The sequence below is a fragment of the Cariama cristata genome, unplaced genomic scaffold, assembly GCF_000690535.1.
Source record: "Cariama cristata isolate BGI_N322 unplaced genomic scaffold, ASM69053v1 scaffold8247, whole genome shotgun sequence".
Taxonomy (NCBI): Eukaryota; Metazoa; Chordata; class Aves; order Cariamiformes; family Cariamidae; genus Cariama; species Cariama cristata.
The window spans coordinates 3599-21338 of NW_009628296.1; the positions used below are offsets into that span (position 1 = coordinate 3599).

Here is a 17740-nt window from a genome sequence, read left to right on the forward strand (position 1 = left end):
AGTAATATTATCGATATTATCCCCTTGCCTCTGGCTGGATGTGGGAGGGAGTAGGCTCGGAGCCCTGCACGGCAGCGCGGGCACTGCGAGTCACCCCACGCACCTGCGGGAAAGGTGAAAAGCAGCTCAGGCCAAACCCCAGGTATTTGATTCATGATCGGCCAAAATGTGCTGTTTCATCTGGAGATCGGGTAATATTTCCTGGCCTTTTGAAAGTCCATTTTGAAATCAGGTAAAACAAAATGTTATAGATCCCTTCCTTTCGCATCTCGCTTTACTTCACTCCAAGGCCTTTACTGATTTTGGCCTGGATTTGGGCATAAGATTCTAGCAAGTTTATTCTTCTCCATAAAACTTCACTCAGCTCAGCTTGCATTGGTGTGGATGGCTTTGTAAGTGGGGGTATGGACACTGCTGCCCTGGCCGGTGGGGTCCTCTCCAGGCCTGTAGATCCTGCCTGGCATCGCAGCTTCCTGGAAAAGGACACAGCCCTGACTTTTGCGTTTGTTTCCTGGTGCTTTACTTGGGCTGTTTCAGCTCCTATGACAGATAATACTAACTCGTAAAAACTACTGATTCATTTGTGTACCTGCTGAGAGCTATCACAGTGACAAAGCCAGGAGAAATCCCTCTGAGCTGTGCACGGTGACTCTCCTGCCGCAGCTGCCTGCTTGGGGACTCCTCTGCACAGGAAAGGTGGAAGTGAGAAAAAAAAACAAAACCTTTCAAAATGCACTGGGCAAACCCAAACCAACCTACAAACTAGCCCCCCTCCCAACATGCAAGTGAAGAAACGAACCTACAGGTGTGGCTTAAAATGTTGATTTGTTGTAATTGAAGAAACCAACCCACAGGTGTGGCTTAAAATGTTGATTTGTTGACAGGGTTGTCCCTTAAGTTCACAAAGTAAACTGAAAGCTTTCAAAACAGGAAAACGCGAAGTGAACTGCCAGCGGAGCCGCTCAGGTCACAACTGCTGCCGTAAAATCAGTGAGACCCCCTGCTTGGAGCACCGAGCAGTGAACAGAGCTCTGGTATAGCTTCATGCTGCAGTTGAACATGTTTGGAAAGACAGCAAAGCCGTTTTTTGTTGGTTGCAGCAGTGCGGTGGGCAGGGAAGATCTGGGTGCGGGGCATTCTTCCCACACGGGTCCCCCGTGAGAGGCCCTGCCGCCCACCCCGCTGCCATCCCATCACCGCTGCTTTCACAGAAGCCCTGCTGGGAATTAATGCAGGGTCTTTACACAAAGCTGCGAAATTAACTGCTTGCTTAAGGGCAGCAAAACAGCTGGGCCAGGGCTTTTGTGTTTTGTGCCTTGGTGTGGTTTTGGTTTTAGCAAAAGTGCGGTTAAAAAAGTGTGCTTGTTACAGGAAACTCAGGGTGTCTCTGTGGTCACACTAATATTTATGCATCGCGCGGAGCTGCCACAAAGAACACCCCTGAAATCAAAACCACTTTCCTGACAAGAAATCTGGGCTGGCCACAAAACCCCCATCCTCTGGCCTGTGTCCTTTTCAAGAAGGCAAGTTTCCATTTCCCAGCTGAGAAGTTTGTAAACCAAGCAGCGCAGTCAAACTCTCTCCCACGTATTTTGAGGGGGAGGAGAATAATATCACACAAATGAATCACAAACACTAGAAAAGCAGAAAATGCAGAAGTAAGGTGACGGCTCCTACCCAAGCTCTATATCTTATCTCTGGCCACAGTGGAGAGCTGGTGGTGTTTTATTTTGGGGTCTAAGAGGCACTCTCAGGTTCAGAGAAATAACTTTGGGGCCCTCTTTGAACTAGCAGACTTTCTGAGTGCTCAGTCTGGGGAGCTGGGAGGAGATTTGGTATTTCTCATCCTTGCCCTAAAGCAGGTGGGATGGAGAAACCAGGGTGGCAGGTGCATTGGGCTATATTCCCATTTCGTCTCCCAAAGGCTGCCTGGTGCAAGAGGCATCAGTTTCCCGAGAGGGGCTACCAAGCCCTACAAACACAGGTCTGTGCTCCTCGGAGCCCAGGGGAGCAGCTGGCACCCTGCACAGTTGCCCTGCATGACAGTAAGTGAAGGAGCACAGGGTGCTGTAGTCTGCCAGGACACACGGACAGAGCACCCATAAGACTCAATTGCGAGCAGCTTAGAGAATTAGTTTTCCCAGCTGCTTGTGATTAACTTTAATGATGCAAATGGAGCTCCCCTGACTCAGTCAATCCTGAAGCAGTAGTGTTGTAATAGGCAGGAGGGACCAAGGGTGTGAGAGATGCAAGGTCTGTAGGGGGAGGCTTCTCTGCTGAAGAAAGCTCCTCTACTTCTGTTGAAACAGTTGTTTCTGAGAAAAGATATGCCCTCTTTCCAAACCCTCCCTCATTTAATCTTCTCTCCTTGTCGGTAATACAGGTCACGTAAAGTCACGTTTTATCACAGGACGCAAAGCAGCAGGTCATTGCCGAGTTCCTCGATAAGTTCTGTCCTTCAGCTTCTTCTCAAGTATGCAGTGACCGCTGGTGGCTTTCTGCCTTAGGGACCAGGAGAGAATGCTCCAATGGAGAGCTTCCAGAAATTCATTTTACTTCCTCTCATCTTAACTGCCTCGCTACCAGGTAGGACATGTTCATAACCCGTGAAATGAGCCACTGTGGACAAAATATGTGAATTAATTTTAAAGCTGTGTAAATGGCAGTTACTGGTGATATCAGATTGAACAGGCAGTCCCAGAGGGGGATTATTTAAACTGTTTGAACTGTTAAGTTTGCATTTCAAGCCTGAATGATGTGATGGCTTAGAGTGGGCTTCAGTATGCAGGAGTGAGCAGTGGATGGGGTGGGAAGGAGATGGGGAGGCTGCCCTCTCACTTCCAGTGAGCAGGGATGTCCCACTTATTTGTCCCTCTCCTTGTGTTCCTCTTCCTCCTGTCTGTTTGGGACTGCTTTTGCATCTGTGGAGAACTCAATATCAGCAGCTGATTTTGCTTCCAGAAATATGTGCAAATTATCATTTTGCTAGTTTGCCTCCAATTTACATTTCACATGCCTGAGTTTCAAAGTGAATTCAGATAAAAGGTATGTTGGTGGCAGAGCTTTAAAGAAAAATGTGAATATAAAGTGACTAGTTGTGTAATGGAGACAAGGCTGATTTTTTTTTTTTTATTATGGTTTAGCTGGGGTTTTAACAGGCTCTGAAAGGAGGGAGCTGCAGTGGGATGAGAGGGAAGGTATTGTCATGGCTTAGTAATTGGTGAAAGGAAACACAATGCAGGAATAAACCTTGAGTTTTCCGAGCAAAGTGGTGTTCCCTGTGGAGCTGCACAGGGATGAGTGGTATTCAACAAGCTCTTAAACAACCTAGTGAAGAGGCGTGAACTGTGAGGTGGCAGACTTTGCAGGTGGTGCAGAATTACTTAGGGCAGCCAAATGCAGAAAGAGACTGGGAAGATTTGCCAGAAAATGTCATGATGCCAAGTGAGTAAGTAATAAAGGAGCAGAAAACATTCATTGCAAAGCATCTCTTAACTGAAGATGTCTAGTGAGGGAAAAAAAGTAGATATCTTGGAAAGGGAGTAAATTGCTGAAAAATAGAGAAAAATTCATCTCTTAGTGTCTTCAGCAAGGGAAATACAATGAAACTTGACATTATATAAATCCGCAGAAAGCTTATATCTTGAATACTGGATGTTTTGTTAGCCTTTCAATTTCAAAAAGGACATATTAGGTCTGAGAAAGGTATCAAGTGTGACAGAGGTGATCAAAGGTATTGGGAGGCCTTCATTAGACTGAGATATTTTCCTGCTTGTGAAAAAGTTGAAACAGTAAAAATTTATTAAAATAATTAATTATATGGAAGTGAATGGTGGAATGGTTATTCACAATTTCTCATAATGTAACTAGTGGCAAACGGTGAAACTATCAGAAAGAAGATTTAAGGCAAACCAAAGAATGTACTTTTCCTCATAGTATATAGTTAAATAGCAAAGGTCGTAGTCACTGGATATGGGGGACACCAAATTACAAATAGGCTGAAAAAAGCTAGAAACAAATATCATGGAGAGTAGATCCATAGCTGCAGATGCAATTATTGGCTCAGGAAGCCCCTAGATCTCTTATTTTTGGACACTGAGAGGTTATAACAAGGAAGCCTCGATTTTTATTTGTTCTGTTTCTTGCACTGTCTTCCTAGGCATCCAGATTACTACATGTTTTAGAGGATTTCTGTTACCCTTCACTAATGCTTTTAGTCAAGCACGCCTGCCAGGCGTGTTTTACTGCCCCGCTTGCAAGCCGTACTGGGGTAGCAGGCACTGCCCAAGCTGTGCGGTGCAGCCACAGGAGCACACCCCAAAGCAGAGAGAAAAAGTGTATTGGGGAGAGACAAGTGTTGCTCTTGAAAGAGGTATTGCAGCTCTCGGGCTGTCGGGAGTCGCGAGGCTGGGCGGTGTGGCTGAGATGGCTGCATGACACGGCTGGTTTGAGCACGCCCTGGGCGGGCACGGCATGGCCGTTGGCAGCGATAGCGTTGCAGACCACGGTGCTGACGTGCAGCACAGGGTCCCAGGCTGCTGCCAGGGTATCGGTGGTGGTTCTGTGGTGCTCCGAGCCTGGGGACCCTCGCCACTGGGGACAAAAGACAGCGCAGGAGGAGAGGAGTAGTCCAGCAGCAGAGCTGGGAGAGGCTGCAAGGGATAGCTGTCAAACAGTGAGTAAGAGAAGAGATGGGAAGACACACTTGGGGGCTGTGAAGAGGTTTGTGTGCAGGTGGGTGGAAATATGTGTTGCTGAGTACCAGTAGACCGGTATTACTTGACAGAAACATCCTATAAGCATTTAAAAAGTCTTGTTAACATAAGCAAACAAGCTAATCCTTCTCTGCAGGCTTTGACAAGCTCTAACCTATTTTGGTTTTCAAAAAGCTGAGCTGCAGGGCTGTTGGTTTTTGAAATAAACTTAAGATGTGCTGAAGAAAAATCTTACCAAATCCAAAACATTTCATTGCAGAGCTGTTGCTGGAGCAGTAGCCAAGTGATGAGGCAGGGAAGGCAGAAGACAAGGTGGGGTGAGCAAGCGACTAAAGAAAGAGTGAAAAGAAAAAGGAATTTAAAACAGACTGGAAGGAAAAAAATGTAAAAATTCAAAAAGAAATAGCAGAGAAGGAAGGGAGGAAGACAGAGACTAGATGCAAAAACTGAAGGATAAAAGGCAGCGTTTATGGAAGGGCGATACAGTTAGAGAGGGGAAGATTATTTTGAAATATGATAATGAGGCTGAAAAAAAAAGGAATCATTACGGCCAAAGGATGAGTCCATCCTGTCCTTCACTGTGCTGCATCCAAATAGGTCACTTATAAAAGAGGAAAGACAGAGTCAGCAGAGGGGAGGAGGGAAGGAAGAGAAGGTACCCACATCTCAATGCCCTTGTTGCTGAAACCTTCAGCATGAAAAAGTGATCCTTTAGAGTTTGTTCGAGCGTGGAAGAAAAAACATTGGTGATGAAGGGCAAGGGCAGTTCTTTGGCGAATGAGGTTCCCTCAGTGCAGGCATCATCCAGGGAATGAGATGCGTTTTCATTTCTTCAAAACCCGCAGTGATGTGACAGTGAATTTGAGTGTCAGAGGAGGGAATAAACAGCTCATAAAGGAGTTGGTGTGTTCTCTGCGTGCTGTTGGGAAGGACTGAGCAACTGAAATACCATAAATACTTATCAGTTTAACTTTCACCACTGGTGACTGCTTTATAAACATTTAGTGATGTGCCTCAAAGAAGGTGTCCTAACTCAGCTTTGTTCTTCAAAAGTCAAGGGGTAATGCAATAGCGTGAAGACAGCCTAACGTTTCCCTGTTGCAAAGACGATATTTGCCTGGGTGGGTTTTCTTATTGGTTGTGTGTGGGGAGTCATAGAATGGTTTGGTTGGAAGGGACCTTAAAGCTCATCTGGTTCCAAGTCCCCTGCCACGGCCAGGGACACCTCCCACCAGACCAGGTTGCTCACAGCCCCATCCAACCTGGCCTTGAACACTTCCAGGGATGGGGCAGCCACAGATGTTAGGCAGATGTTAAACCAGCTGTTAAGAGCTGAACACGTAATTCCTGTAAAGTGCAATGCCAATCTAGCCTGAGGCCTTAATTTGTCTAAAAGCAACCATCTGCAAGTTATTTTTTAAGCAGTATGTAAATGAAACTAGCACAATAATTTTCTCCTTTGTGCAAGAAGCAAGGTCCAACAAAAGGACTTATAGCACTGGCTTAAGGCACTGGTAACTGGGTTTAGATCCCACTTCTGTCATGAATGTCCTCTTTGACCTTATGCAAGTTATTTTATCGGTGTTTGTACGTGGGCTGGATGATGGAACGCACTGTTGGTTCAGGACTCCATGTGCTATTGCAGGATAAAAAATAAAAGCAGACAGATAAAGAGGCAAAGTTAAAACCACTGAAAATGTTTCGGCAGCAGGTGAAGGCTCATGAAACTCCTTTTTTTGTTGAGCTAGGGCTTTACTGAGACCTAAATGGAGGCAAGGTTGAGCTACATCCCACTCCTCAGTCCTCCTGCCACCCGTAGGATCCCCATATGGGGCTTACGGACCTGTTCCCTATCTCACAGAAGTCCGTGAAAGACCATCTATTGCTCCAGCAGATACGGTTGGTGGAAGAAGGTGTCGATCCTACCATACCAATGAACTGATAAAAAATTATTATATTGTATTAGATAAATGAAGGAATAGCTCATGCCTACCTGCCTATACTGTCCTGACTGTCTGAAGAAAACAAAAGCGATAGTAGCCATGTATTTTTAGAGCTGATGATCACTGATTATTCATGTGTAGGGATAAATTTCAAGACTATAATGGAACCCACAGGCATAATCTCATAGCAAACAATTAATTAACAGCTAGCAGTGTACTGAAAGTCACATCATTTATTCAGATCCATGGCAAATGATGGCTCCTTAAAAAAGAAAAGTGTTTGCACAGGCATGGAAATAAATTACAAATGCACAGCAATCAGTTTGCATTAAGAAGAGCAACGTAGATAAGCACTGCAGCTCCTGTTTCATGAGCAACTAAATGCATTTTGGTGTAAACTCTAAGGAAGTTTGTTCATGACTGTTACTATCGTTCTGGTAGCTGTTTATGTCCACTTCAGGCAGTCAGGAAGACTTCAAACAAAGTGTAAAAATCAAAAAACTCAGCACATGAACATGGTATAGACACCATAGATGTACAGGGAGTAGTATTGTCAAGGCTGGCTGCAATATGAGTCAAGAAAAAAAAGGTAATTCAAAGACATGTTTGAGCTTAGTACAGTGTCTTAACCCTGGTAATACAAGTTTTGAATAGAAATCATGACAACTGGATGTTGAATATCAGGGAAGAGGGCCATGTGCTGTGACAAACGGTCTCAATGGAATGCACTTCATCAGTGCACGCTCCTTAGAAAACCCATAACTCTGTAAACGATGCCATCCGCAGACATGTGGCCAATCCCTAACATTCACAAAGTGACAAATAGAAAAGAGGGGAAATGACTTTTAGGCATTTTGTTGGCTTAACTGTTTGTAAAGCAAGATATTAAGGTATGCACGTAGATTTGATTGCTGAGTTTGTCTTCAAGATATTTCATGTTTTAAAGCATTTCAGTTCACCTTTACAAGTCTGAAGAGAGCTTTGAATAAATGCCACTGGAAAAAATGAGCCATTTAAGAGAAATATATTTTACTTTATCTTATCTGGCTTTACTAACTATCAGTGGAAGTGAAGTTTGCTTTTCATTTAATGTTTTATTGTGCACACACACGTATACTTTGGAGAATGAGGTGCATGGCAGAGGTAACGTAACCCAGGAAAGAGGAAAACTTTTGTAAAGGTTTCTGTAAACATGAGAGAACTCGGAGTCAATTGTACAAAGAGCCAGGGAGAGCTAGGTTTGTATAATCCTGCAAAACAAAGAATGAAAAGGCTCTTGTCTGTAAATACATGCCGTGGGTGGGAGGAAAGAGAGGAGCTATTTATATTAAAGAACAATTCTTGGCACAAACCTGGTTAGATATACACTGCCTAGGATTAAATGTGAGCTGGGAATTAGACAATGACATTGACGTTGGAGCAATGAAATTACAGACCCTATGCCATGGGTGCGTTCATCAAGGCTCTGGTTGCAATGTTGTAACTGAGATTGGGCTGTGGTTCCATTTATACAGCTTTCAAACATCTCTTTTGTGTGAAACAGTACAGCATATTCTCCCCTACACATGCCTTCTATTGATTGAATGAAAAATGAATTTTTCAATAATTTCTAATTAAGCCATTAATGAATAAACTACCTAAACTGTACAAAACCTGAGTTGAATGAAACCTTTAAAAATCACTTCATTGTCCTGAATACTCTTAGTGAGGGAGTAATGGCCGTTTCAGACTTTCTTTCTCCTGGAAAATAATTGAACACTTCTTCTCTGGCCAAATTTGCATACATGGGGTTTTAATTAGACTGCTATGGACTGTAGTATCTAATTGCTGTAATTATGCAGACTACAGCCTGAATTGTTAGGGGTAGCCCTGGCAATCCTGGTGCTTCCTCAGCATGAATGTTTCCCAGTAGGTGATGAAAAACTCACTGGTGAGGTAGACCTCACTGGCAGGACTGCTTGGTCTGCAGGGAGCTTGTGAAATCTCCATCCCTGGAGATACTCAACATTTGACTTGACAAGGCCCTGCACAAGTAACCTAACTGTAGCGTTAGCTCTGCTTGGAGCAGAGGGTTGGGCTAGAGATTTGCTGAGGTCCCTTGCCACCAAAACCTTTTAGTGCCCCCATCAAAGAGCAACTCTGTCATAGTGAGGTGCAGGTGAGCACTAGGTCAAAAGGGAGCAGACCTGAGCTTAGAGGCAGATGAAGAGATGATAACAGCTGTGGGGGGATGAGGAAGAGCTGTGCCCGGTGGGATGGACACAGAACACGGGCAGTCCCCTGAGATGACCCTCGGTGACAGCAGGGCCTGCAGTGGTATTCCTCTCCCTCCTCCTCCACTCCACCTGCAGCCAGCAGAGCTGTGGGTGGCAGTGACTTGATGATCTTTGATGTCTCTTGCAACCATTACGATTCTATGACTTAGTAAAGTGACTGGCTTATGACAGCGTACCACCATTTTGGGCTCTCCAATACAGGAAAGACACTGGTGAGCTGCTCTCTCAAGTCCTATTTGCTAAGACACCAACCAAATAATCTGGGATGTTCTTAGAGTGTGAAGGTTTGTCCCTCATGAAGACTAGAGTATACGATGTTCTCCCTCTGAGCAATGCCTTAGGATTTGCCCACCTTCAAAACGGCACCATTGTCCCTGGCTATTTTGGAGACTGCTTTGAAAAAGAGGGTCTCTGCCTTCGTCCTTCCTTCACTTTCTGTGTGGTTTTCTGCGTGCCTTCCCATGTGCCGGGGATCCACCATCTGCCTGGGCAACAGCTGCCTCTTCATTCCTCTGGGGGCAATGGACAGCCCTGGGTCTGTTGAGGAGGAAAGGAAAACAAAATGCCTTCATTAGAAAGGAGCTTTCAGTTCTGAAAAATAGTAGCCAAAATTGATACTGCCTTTTAAGGAAGAAAAACCTCATGAGTTACAGCAGCTGTGGTTAACAGAAAGCTTGAGAAGGTGGGTAAGTACGTCTGTGATGCATGCATAAGAAATAAGGGAAGAGGCAGTTGGACAGGGGAAAGAGCATAGGAGGATATAGGCTGGGGCTGCAAAAAATCAGTGGAAATTCGAGGTATGGAAAAGGGACCAGTTACATACTCCTTTATTTATTTTAAGTCTAGAGAACTCATGTATTTTCCTATGTAAAAATGGAACTTTTTTCTTTCAGCAGAATGATAAGTCAGCTTTTTAGTGAATCACTGAAAAGAGACAGGTGATTTTGGAGTGGGAGGAGGAGAGACAAAAACCCAAATGCATCTTTAAAGAAAACCATTTACTCTAAGCTGGAGCTGAAAGATTAGGTTGTACGTCTCCATCTCTGAACTAGTGAAGATCTTGTAAATGATATAAACATGTACTGCTTGGGTCTGTAATGACTGGCTTGGAGATCCATTATAACAACGTAGCATTTGACCGCTGCTTACTGCTGTGGGATTAACATTAACTCAGTTGCAATTTCAATTCACTACACGTATCTTTAACTACTTACTGACAGGCATTATAGAAAATGAGACAAGTATATTTTCCTGAAAGTATCAGGTACTGACGACTGTCAGAGGTGGAGTGCCAGCTCCGCTGAATCAACAGCCTTTCCTGATACATGACTAAGTGCTTAATACCCCGGTGCTCTCAGTGAATAAGGCTATTTGCACCAGGGCACCTGGCTTTTTAGCCTTAAATTGCTGGCAGCAAAAATTAAATCAAAGGCTTGTGGTGGTGGTGGTGGTGTATATGTATTTACAGATCATGTCTTTTAATTCCTTTCAGATCTTGGCTTTTGTTACTCTATTATAAGTGGCCCTACTAATGCAACAGTCCTTGCTGGTTCAGAAGCCCGGTTTAACTGCACTGTGTCGGTGGGATGGGTAATTCTCATTTGGCTGTCCAATGGAAATCCTGTCCTCACTGTCATCAATTCTCAAGGACCTGTTGAAACATCAGACCGCTTCACTTCTCAGAATTATACCAGTAGCAATGAGTTTACCTCGGAGCTGATCATCCACAACACCCAGCTGAGCGATTCCGGAAAAATTGAATGCAGCACCCAGTCATCTAGTGAGAGCAGCTTTGCGTTTCTTTCTGTTCAAGGTGCGTATAGCCACCAATACAAAGTTATTTTATTATACTGCACTTAAAGGAATCCTCTGATGAATTGCTCAAATTATCCCTGTGAAGGAGTACATGCTCTCATTTACCATCCTTTGCCTCCTGTCCTCTTTGTCTTAATTTTACTGTCAAAGCAGGTTTCAGAGTCACATTCAGAGTGCCATTAACAAAGGTTATAACTGCCCTTGTTTTTTCCTGTCACGTCTCTTACTCTTTATCGGATTGCATTAAAGTGCTCTATCAGGCCCACCAGCAGTCAGTCAAAAATTATCTTTTGGCTAGAAATGATGTGGATTACCCATACGTGCATCTTTGTACATGAATTGTCTGCTGTCTTTAGGCCAGATCTCCCTCCTGCTTTCTGACTCAGGAATCAGTCTGTGTTCAGCTTATCTGAGTTCGATTTAATGGCATGTGGAAGTGAAGCCCTTGAGACACAAGGTGATAGTCTTCATATTATTGCTGCTGCAAGCTACCATTTCAAAGGAGCAAAAAGTTCCTGCTATCAAACCCCTGTATATGAGACCTCTTCCTCCTCTCTGAAGCACCAGTAGTGACAGAGTGCAGCCAGCAGAGCAAGATCTAACCACCAGACACTACCCATTTGTCAAAGCGGTCCTTCCTACAATGAGAACATCTCATTATCTACCTGTAAACCAGATAAAAGCCGAGCATACTTAAAACTTAGAAACCCTGTTCTTTCATTATGTTGTCCTTCAGCTGGAAATATATCAGGATGGCTAAAAAGTATAATTTCCTGCTTTTTATTGGAAAGGTACTGAAAGCTGAGACTTGTGCTTTAGACATACTGGATAATGTGTCCGCGAAGTTGCAATATCTGCATGTCTATATCATGCATATGGTATATCTGTGTTCGTAATGATTGGTTTTGACTTCATATCTCAAGGCATAGCTATTTCTGGGTAGCAAGATAAGATTTAAAACTATCAGCAGACAGCCAAATATTCTGAAGGAACAAAACATCTTTTCCCTCCTACAGTTAATGGATCTTTATTCATCAAAAATAACACCTTAACAGTAAAAGAGAACAAAACAATTGAAATTGTTTGTGAAGCCTTAGGATGGGCTCCAGCTCCAGACATTACCTGGATGACCAATGACTCTTTCATTGATAAGTCGAGGTATGTTACCCAGCAAAGTCAAGGATCTAATGACCTCCACAATGCCCTGAGCATCCTAACTTTGACTCCAACGGACAGTGAAATTTTGACTTGTTTAGCTGACATAGAAGCACTCCCTAACCCTCAGAATGCAACTATAACTGTTGTTGTTGTCAACTCTACTATAGGTGAGTGAATGTTCGTTGTACTTTGCCTATACTGTAGTGCCTGTACTGTAGTGCCTATACTCAGAACTGTGCTTTCTGTTTTGTTTTGCTTTGTCTTATTTTGAAAAGCCTTTTATTTGCAAATGAAATACTATGAGATGTGCAAAGGTGATAGTCTGAGGTGTACTATGAGGTGTACAAAGGTGTAGTCACAACCTGATACATAGGTAGGGTTAAATTCACATCTGTGAGAGGACCGGTACAAGTCTAATGAACCACAAAGTCTAACTTAGGTCTGAGCAAGACAAACGAAGCAGTATATCTGCCACTGAGTCCTACTATGGATTCACTGCTAAGAAAACTAACCTTTGCTCCTTGACCAGGTAAACATCTAATGAATTTAGATCTTAAATATCCTTGATTAGGCCTAGCCTGTCTTATTAACATAATTTGTTAGACCTCATTTACTCAAAGCCAAACCCTCCAGTGAAATTGTTCTCCATAATATTCAATACCAGTTTTACCACTGACTTGGAAAAAAAAACCAGGACTTGCCTGCCAGTTTCCGCACACAAATAGATTCTGTACAAGCACTTCAGGTGCAAATAAAAAGTTCTCCATATGAGCAGTGACCAGATGTGATGGAGCTGTTATAGTATGGTGGTATCTTCCCCAGGGCTGCATTGAGGCTAGCACCTAATTGCAGATGGTAGCATTTATATGGAGGAACTTCTATACAATCTAACAGAATCCTATGAAAAATGTTTTTCTTTTCCAAACCGTAACACAATAAGAGCAAGTAAGAGGAAGTGTCTCCCTATGGGTTAGCAGTGTTTAATGCAGACGAAGGAGACAATACCAAACCGTCCTTAGGAGCATCTCTCTGTCGGGACTAGCCAAATGTCTCAACTGGCAGGTAGAGAAGTCTCAAGGCAAATTAAACTTGAAGTACTAGTTGCACAGCAGGGAGCTGAGGTCATGGGGTATAGGTACACTGCCTCCTGCGGTGACATAGTCCACCCCACAGTGACAGCCCTTTTATTAACCTTATCCTATGGTACGGCAAAATGCATAGCTTATGTAGAGTTTTTTGCAGTGGGTCTATGCATCCCCATCTGTCTTCTGTATGGAGTAGGGCCTCGAATCTACATTTCTTTTTATGATGTGGTGAGCATCGTGAACTTCTATAATCATGCTGGAGGCTTCTCTTGATGAACTGATTCTTCTTCTGTAATGGGTGAATATGGCATATGCAAAGACATTCTTATAGTGGATTGATGAGGTTTGGTATAGAAGTTTCGACGTATAAACAACTGAGGAGGTTGAGTAACTCTGACTTTTATTTTAAGCCTTTTTCAGATGTACTTGCTTTGTAATGCAGTTGAAAAAGGTCATTTCACCATTCTTAATATGCCTTTTTTGTAGTCACATTGATCCTAATTACTGACTAAGCAAAATGGAACTATCCGGAGGAAATTAATAAATTTCCCTGCCTGCTCATTTGTAAAGTACTGAGGTATCCACCCTCAGTTTCCATAGCTACTCATTGTAAATCAGAAGAGGAGAAAAACAGATGTCATGAAGCACAATTAAGTGTATAATTAATGATTGTATAGGACCATCATTCATTTCTCTTTAGAAAAATCATTGTGCAGCAGCAGACATTCAAAATTTGTCAGGATATGAGAATATGAAGTCTTTAAACTATTAGAATAAAATAGACATGGCATTTACGTCAGAGGAAGATACAGAATGTGTATATCACACTTGAAATCTCAGAGCTCGTCTGACTTTTCATATGCAGGCTCAACCCTAGCTAGCTGTTGTCAGGGAAGAATACGACTAGCTTCAAACATCTAAGGAGTCCTTCCCAAAACTACTGTAATATCAATGTCAGCCTTCACTTAAAAGCTTGAGGAAGCAAATTCCTCCATGTTTCTCACAAGCAACACCTGTCCATCCGCAAGAACTGCAACCAAAAATCTGAGCCCTCTTCAGCCAGCCATCTCCTGGTCAATGAATGTCCTACCTTCCTGCACATCTAGATCAGTCTTAATCTCAGACCTTTCCGTACAAGGCGATGCATTTTTCTGTCAGTCAGTCACTCCTTCTCAGGTGGTGTTTGGCCAAGCCCCAAATTTGGGAACTCGTAAGGAGTTATCCCCACAGATGCATTCACAGAGCTGTTATTGGGAAACGGCGTCCATGGCAGAGTCCCTTAGCTGGGCCCAAGCTCTCTTTGGCTTCACTGTTGACTTCATGTGGCCTTTGACCTGCAGAAGATGAAGACAGGGAATCTGGCATGAGCCTGACCTTCCTTTGCTTTTTAAGTTAGCCAGAAAACTCCAAAATGTCCAAGTGATGTGCAGCTTTTTCCAGTCTCTTATTTCTCCTTGGTCACCAGCATGTACCAGGGAAGATCCCCTTTTCTGCAGGTACTTAGCCCAAGTAAATTTTGGGGCAGCTTTGGGAGGAGCCAGAGGTCTGGATAGCAGCAGAGGATGAGCCCTATAGAATGAGGAAATGCCTTTGTCCACCCTAAGCACCTCATGTAACTTGGTGTGGATTTACTAATGGGGCTAAAAGGGGTTTAATGCCCTCGTACCTTAGTGTCCCTCTCTTGCACCCCTATTTGCATGTTGAGCTGGCAGCTCCTGCATTCGTACCTGCTGCTCCCAGTTCCCCTTTCTTTCTGGATCCTCCAAAACTGGGGAGAAACTACAATGCTGAAGTGCTGTGAGTGTTTGTGTGTCATCCTTCTTGCTTCAGCTCCATAGATCGTCTTCTGGTGTGTAGCCTGAACCTGACAGGGAGCAAAATACCTTGGTGTGACAGCCAACCTGGAGGTATGGGCCAGTGCAGGTGTGTTTAGCTCCTCCCTTCACACTAAGATTAAGCTTTCCCCTATAGCTGAGTAGCTGTCTTTCATATTTTAGGCACCTTGAAATCCCTGTGGCATGCTTTATGGAACAAAATATGATAAAATATAGATATTTGTTGCAGTACTTCTAGATAAAAATATTATGAACAAGTTTATCATCAATTGTAATCACAACCGATTACAGCCTACAGAATTAACTACTAGTTTGCAGGTTACTGAGGGCTTGTTTTCTAGAACAGTCAGAAGAAATTCAAAACATGCTGATTGAGCATTAGGATTAGAGAAGACTGGAACAAATTTCTTAATCCCAATAACCTGGGCTTTGGAGACTGCAGGCTCCTATCAGAGATTCAAGCTTTGCAGGAGGCTCTGATCCTGTACTTTGCCCAGGCAAATTCGTAGATAGAAAGGATTTACTTTATTCCCTGCCATAGGAAAACCGGCAGATACCAGCATGTTCACACATCAGGGGAATAACCCTGACACTGTGCAGCTACCGGTCACCTACATTGCTATGATTCCCCTTCCAGAGGCTGTCAGTGAAATATGGCCATGCAGTCGTTACCTGGGACCTCTAATGAGGAAATGACAATCAGTGCAACCCAATGGGTTTTGTCAAGTTTGGATGTGTCTCACACCTGTAATTTGGATTGGAAGCTTGTTTCTAAACAACTGTCAAAATTATTTTGGGGCTACTTTTCAAAGGGTAGCCAAATTAGAGATGCTTCTGAAATATTTGGTCAAAACCAAAGGGCAGGATGATTTGACAATCAGAAACGGTATCTTCCTTGTGTATCCAACTATGAGAGAAATACAAGGTATTTTTAAAATTCTGTGCATTTGGGAGCTCTGTAGGAAAACAGGTCATAGGAACCGATTTCAGCAAGACATGGGATTATTTTTAAATCACCTTATTTAACTCTGTAGATTATAGCAAAAGCAAAGGAATAAGTTAATGTTGTGAGGATGCTGGTAGAGACGATGGGTTAGTAGCTGCATATTCTCAAACAGCGCTACTTTTTACAGATTTTGCTTTTTGTTGCTCTTTAAGTAGGTAACAGATGCGCTACCAAGTATGTCCCACAATCAAACACCTGCTAAGACATCCCAAGATGGAATTCATCAGAAAATTGTATCTACAGGCTAGAGAGCTCCACCTGTACTAGTCACCTAGGACTATTGCTGTGGTCTGTGGGGAGAGATGGACACTTCCTCAGAGCTGTTCAGCTTATCGAAAGGGATACATACACATTTGCCTAAATTAACTGTAACCCCAAATACCTGTTTTTTCTCCACTGACAAGAGCAGCTAGGCAAGATGCTTAATATATTCAGTATAGACATGTAAATTGAATCTTAACCCCTCTCCCCAGCCCCAAAAGTCTCCAAAGGATGCTGGCAGGCCCAACATGTCTAAAAAATAAAGTTTAGGTTGGAAGAATACAACCCTGTGTTTTTCAGAAGAAAAGAAGCAGTGGGGAAAGTTACAATTGCAATAAAGAATTGATGTTTGGAAAGATTTTAAATTCTTGGGCACCATCCATAAATACAGAGTCCGTCATTTGGAAAACACAGCCTCCTTGTTAAATAATCAACAAGCCATTAATAGCTTCTCACAGAACAGGTAAATATTCCGAAAAAGGATGTTTTGAGGCTCTGATAGCACAATGTTTCTCCATTTAATTTAACAGAAAATTATTACAGTGAAGACAGCAGAAGCACGTGGGTTATCGTACTTGCAGTTGTGCTCTCACTTGTTGGTATTATTCTTCTGATCATTATTATTGCGGTTGTTGTACGCTGCTGCTGCCTAAAGAAGAAAGGTAAGTGGACCTTCACAATTGGTCTATCCATTAAAAAGTATCTTCAATTAGATATAAATCTCCTAGTGGTGTCAGCTCTGGTGCTGTGCAAAGACCTGTAAGCAGAAGCGTGAGCAGACAGATCCTGCTCCTAAGCATGACCTGGTTAAGATGCTTCTTACTTTCACCTTGCTGTTTCTCTTATAAATTGGTTCCCAGGTAACCAGTGTCAGCTGCCCTCATTAACTACAAGGGGTTGTGTTTTTCAGGAGTACGTTAAATTTCAATGACGTTTAGTTCCTCTGCTGAGGTTCTTTGTTGAAGCATACCTTCCGTGCTGTGTGCCTAATTTCCAATTTCTCTGAAAGTTATTCTGCAGGGATGTTGCACAGTTTTGTAAGCAAGGAGGAGAGATGCTCCTGTTGTAGCTGGAACACAGTGCACGCTCTAAGAGGAGCAATATAGTAGGTCACGTTTTAGTTTCCTGCATTTTAAACATATTCCTTTTTTTTTTTTTTTTTCTTATTCTTTCCCAGGATCTACTTATCAAAATGAAATAAGGTAAGCTGGATATGGTGGGAGAATTCTTCCTTTTAACTGAACTCTTTTTGGCCGCTGCAGGATGGTGAGAGGGATGTGCCCGTTTCCATGTCCCACCACCCAGCGCTCCCGGGGTACTTGGCTGCTGCCCTGCTGTATGTTACCGTGCCCATTTCTGTATGCACAGCAGGGGAAGGGGAGGCATTATACAGGGAAAGGGACTGACCTTAAGGGCAAAAAGTGAGGGCCACAGCTTGCAGCAGGTTGTGAGCTCTGTTCCCACAATAAACTGAGTGAAAAGCGTCAAAATCCTGCAAACTCTACCCCTCTTAAGCAAGCACAGAAATCACAAATGGAAAATACAGCTCTCCTGAAGGTGATGGGCAAAGCAAATCCTTCCGAATCGGCTGTACCCCCACCCCAGGTGCCCCGGGGGAGGCAGAGGAGGAGCCTTGCCTGCAGCAG

The 17740-nt window shown here is 43.3% G+C and overlaps 1 protein-coding gene across 1 annotated transcript; it reads left to right on the top strand.

Moving 5' to 3' along the window:
• The first annotated feature begins 2528 nt into the window (after positions 1-2528).
• IGSF5 (immunoglobulin superfamily, member 5) lies at positions 2529-17300 on the top strand. The gene is made up of 5 exons (XM_009704752.1): positions 2529-2586; positions 10427-10747; positions 11766-12074; positions 16625-16756; positions 17272-17300. Exons 1-5 carry the CDS (start codon positions 2529-2531, stop codon positions 17298-17300), a joined length of 849 nt encoding a protein of 282 aa, XP_009703054.1.
• Positions 17301-17740: the final 440 nt, after the last annotated feature.